A 4,773-nucleotide genomic window follows, 5' to 3' on the forward strand; every position below is an offset into this window, starting at 1 on the left:
CTTTAGCATTCTAGCCAGAAGGATAATGGATTTCCTCCTGAACAATAAGTACATCAATACATCTGTACAGAAGGGCAACATTCCTGGAGCACCAGAGTGGAGTGGCTGTCACTCAACATAAACACCAACGAGGGAATGCCGGTGAAACAATTTTCTTCTTTTTCAACCAAGACTGGAGTCGTTGGCAAGACGTGTAGTAAAGTAAAAGTACAAGGTGAGTTTTCAGATGGGAAGTGTGGACCAGCTGATGTGAATCAAGTCAAGGCAAGAAGAGGGTAGTGCTGCCATCAATATGGACAAAGTCTACAACTATTAGAGATGTGAGGACAGATGGGAAAAATAAGGTAATATTTTATTAGATATTTTATTAGTCATCAGATTAGATATGTTCATATTGTCTCACTCACTAAGAATGATCATCTATGCATATTAGCCATTAACGTTACAAGTGCTAATACAATCAGCTGTCTGCTCATAGATTTTTGTGCCCTGGCTAGTTTTACAGTTTTAAACTCCCATTTGTGTTTTTACCCTGACCAATATGTTTTATTCCTTGTTTTACAGGAATAAGCCAGAGGAGTAAAGAAGGTCTTTTACTGTTCACAGTACCACTGTGTGGGTGTTGGACAGTGTTTCCATCCCTCTCTTTCATTCTTTAGTGCCCATTGGCAAAACATTACGGTTACAGTTCATTACAATTTTGCAAGCTCACACACACGCACACGCGAAGTTCAGTAATTTTTCTGAATTGAACTGATTCTTGATTATTTTTGTTCTTTTCCTCTACTCCAGTTTTTTCTCCTCTGTATTCCACTGTTCACGTCTAAAATATTAAATGTACTGTTCAATCATATTTCAGCACAGTTTATCTGGTTCATTTTCAGTTCATTTCCTTCTTCTCTGCACCACCAGCTCCTCTTTTCATGCCTTCATCTGAACATTATCTGAATATGATCATGAAAAACCACCTTTAAACACACCCTCGTCAGGGCTCATTATTGATCCATACTGTTATTTCTACAGATCCATGCTGTTATTTCTACAGATCCATACTGTTATTTCTACAGGCTCATAAGTGTAGTTCAATTCCACTTGAACAGGCCATAGTCAATTGCAATCATGTCAAATGTCATTTTTAATCTGGGCTTGGTGAAAATATTGAGGGGACAGTATCTTCAAACCAGGATCCACAGCAGCTGATGAGTAAAACAGTCCAAACCTTGACTGTAGGACCCAACTGGTCTATGGGACTGACAAAAACTGGTTTGTTTTCTGTGTCATAACAAACACAGCAGCTCCACACTGTCCATACATGACCTCGACTCCTCCCCTGTAGATTTGACAATTTACAGGTGGGCGGAGCCAACAGGAGGCGGATCCAGACAGCAGACAGGAAACACTGCACATGTTGATAAGGTTAGAGCTCAAACTGCTTTCACTCAGTGAAACTGAACCAGTCGTTGAGACACGCGGCAGAAATGGAGCAGAAAGGAGTTCAGCTGGATCATGAAACAATCTCCTGTTCCATCTGTTTGGATCTACTGAAGGATCCGATGACTATTCCCTGTGGACACAACTACTGTATGGGCTGTATTAAAACCCACTGGGATGGAGAGGATGGGAAGAACCTCCACAGCTGCCCTCAGTGCAGACAGACCTTCACACCCAGGCCTGTCCTGGTCAAAAACACCATGTTGGCCGATTTAGTGGATCAGCTGAAGAAGACTGGACTTGAGCCTGCTGCTGCTGATCACTGCTACGCTGGAGCTGAAGATGCGGCCTGTGATGTGTGCACTGGGAGGAAACTGAAAGCTGTCAAGTCCTGTCTGGTGTGTTTGGTCTCCTACTGCCACAAACACCTTCAGCCTCATCATGAATCTGCTGCCTTTAAGAATCACAAGCTGGTGAATCCATTGGAGAAGCTCCAGGAGAATGTCTGCTCTCGTCATGGTGAGGTGATTAAGATGTTCTGCCACACTGATCGTCAGTGTATCTGTTATCTGTGCTCTGTGGATGAACATAAAGGCCACGACACAGTCTCATCTGCAGCAGAAAGGACTGAGAGGCAGACAGAGCTGGAGGTGAGTCGACAGAAAATCCAGCAGAGAATCAAAGACAAACAGAAAGATGTGAAGTTGCTCCAAAAGGAGGCGGAGGACATCAGTCGCTGTGCTGATGAAGCATTGGAGAAGAGCCACAAGATCCTGACTGAGCTGATCAGACTCCTGGAGGAAAGAAGGAGTGATGTGGAGCAGCAGATCAGATCCAAGGAGGAAACTGAAGTGATTCGAGTCAAAGAGCTGGAGTCAAAGCTGGAGCAGGAGATCATTGAGTTGAGGAGGAAAGACGCTGAGATGGACAAACTGTCACACACGCACAACCACAACAAGTTTTTACTCCAGTATCCATCAGTGTCCGAACTCAGAGAAGATCCAGACTCATGTGGCATCCACATCCATCCTCAGAGTTACTTTGAGGATGTGATGACAGCTGTGTCAGAACTCAGAGATAAACTACAGCTCAGTCTGACAGAGGAATGGATCAACATCTCACTGACCATCGCTCAAACACAGGTTCTACTAGAATCTGAACCACAGACCAGAGCAAGATTCTTACAATATTCACGTCAAATCACACTGGATCCAAACACAGCGTATGAACATCTGTCACTGTCTGAGGAGAATAGAAGAGTAACATATATGAGTCAAAAACAGAACTATCCTGATCATCCAGACAGATTCAGTGACTGGGAACAGGTCCTGAGCAGAGAGAGTCTGACTGGTCGATGTTACTGGGAGGTGGAGAGGAGTGGGGAGTACGTTTATGTCGCAGTTGCATATAAGGATATTAAGAGAAAAGGAAAGTCTGAATGTGGATTTGGAAGCAATGACAAATCTTGGGCTTTAGATTGTAACCATTACTCTCCTGTATTTCATCATAACGGTGTCTGGTCTTCTGTCCCAGGTCCAGTTTCCTCCAGAATCGGAGTGTACCTGGATCACACGGCAGGTATTCTGTCCTTCTACAGTGTCGCTGAAACCATGACTCTGATCCACAGAGTCCAGACCACATTCACTCAACCTCTGTACGTTGGATTTGGTCTTTGGGGTGCTGGATCCTATGCCCACTTTCCTAAACTCCATTAAACTCATCGTTGACTTTGATCCAGTTGATCAGATCAGTCTTTTTGTATCTATCTCTAAATCACATGACACAAAAACACATCAACTTTTTTTTTTTTTTTTTTTTTTTACTGAACTCACAATCCAGATTTGGTCCCATTCAGACTTTCTTGTCAGGATTTTAATAGTCAGATGTATGTGACTATCAGCCAGCCAATAGTGTGTTTGTAGAACCATCTGTGACGTTCACAGAGCTGTCATTAACTGAGGACGGCACAACAAGACTGTCATGGTGTCTGTGCTTTGGATGAAGTCAAACAAAGTGGAGCCATATTTCTACTTTGGAGGAGTTTAGTTCAAATCTTCTGTTTCTTCCTGTTTCCTACCGAAGAAGCACAGACATGGATTTGGAGACAACGATAGAAGTGGAGATCATGAACTAACTCAGAAGGAGTCTAAGCTTATGCATGAAAACCTGTTCATCTGATTGAGTTCATTCTGTTCCATCTGAGCATGTGCAAGAAAATAGAAATGAGAGAAAACAGAAGTGATTTAGTCAAACATGAGCTGAAGACCATAACAGGAAGTTGGATTCTATCATCACTACGTATGTACAAACCCCCAAAGAAATCCAATAATGGACTGAAACACAGAACATGGTTTTTCCATTATTTCTGAAGTGCATGTAAACGCATCATATCTGATTATTCCATTTATCTGATTATTAACAGTTATTGTTTTTCTATGGTCATATAAACGGGCTGAAAATGTTGGATGATCCAGTTCAATAGATACAGTAGATGTCCACCATCTTAGAAAATGGGCACATTTGTCCTTAAAGCCTGAGGTGTGACTTAGTTCAATTACGTAGAAAATACTGATGTTGTAAATATGAGAAGATATAATATTAGGAGAATTATCAGTCATCACATAATGGGGAAGTTTATGGAAAAATGAGGATTTGTGCATAAAAATATGAATAAAAAGATAAAGAAACAGTATTGTCTCTGAGTTCTAAGTCTTAAAATAAACCGTTATTTCCCAAAAGACATTACGGGTCCATCAGATCCACATTTGGACACCATATGGACAACTACAGCCCAGTGGAAAAGTCCAGGTCCAACATTCTGTTTGTTGGTTTAGTAAAGTTCGAATGTCCACACGTATGCATTTGTCTGTATTTAGATCCAATCTGATAGATGTGAAGGATGAACAGCAGGAAAAAACACAGTGTAATGGAAAAAAAACAGCTTCTATAAACCACAGGGGTCGTATTTAGTGTGACCTTTGACCTTAACATGTCTACAAGCCTTTAGTTCAGACAATAGTCGATTTATAGCATTAATGTACTGAGGTTTTATAGAAAAATGAGTAAAATGAGCCACTAATTTAAAAAATAATATCAACATGACACAAAAATTAACAGGAAAAAAATACAATATAAAAAATAATCAGCAAATGAAAATAAAAGTAATCACAAAATGAATTCAAAAAAAAAACAATAAACAATATGAGAAAAAATGAACAATTCTGAATTTACAGAGGTCTCTGTCAAATGGATCAATAAAGTTCTGTCTAATCTAATCAACAGACTGAACAAAAATGAACAAAATAATCAACAAAATAATCAACAAAATTAACAAATAATTAA

At 40.4% G+C, this 4,773-nt stretch overlaps 1 protein-coding gene across 1 annotated transcript; it reads left to right on the forward strand.

The window, feature by feature from the left end:
• Positions 1–1,448: 1,448 nt before the first annotated feature.
• LOC115424335 (tripartite motif-containing protein 16-like) lies at positions 1,449–4,121 on the forward strand. The gene has a single exon (XM_030141537.1). It carries the CDS (start codon positions 1,479–1,481, stop codon positions 3,144–3,146), a length of 1,668 nt encoding a protein of 555 aa, XP_029997397.1. The 5' UTR covers positions 1,449–1,478; the 3' UTR covers positions 3,147–4,121.
• Positions 4,122–4,773: the final 652 nt, after the last annotated feature.

The sequence above is a fragment of the Sphaeramia orbicularis genome, chromosome 8, assembly GCF_902148855.1.
Source record: "Sphaeramia orbicularis chromosome 8, fSphaOr1.1, whole genome shotgun sequence".
Lineage (NCBI taxonomy): Eukaryota > Metazoa > Chordata > Actinopteri > Kurtiformes > Apogonidae > Sphaeramia > Sphaeramia orbicularis.

Excerpts from the sequence above, each read along its gene's own strand:
- LOC115424335 (XM_030141537.1), top strand. The coding sequence starts at position 1,479 with ATGGAGCAGAAAGGAGTTCAGCTGGATCATGAAACAATCTCCTGTTCC.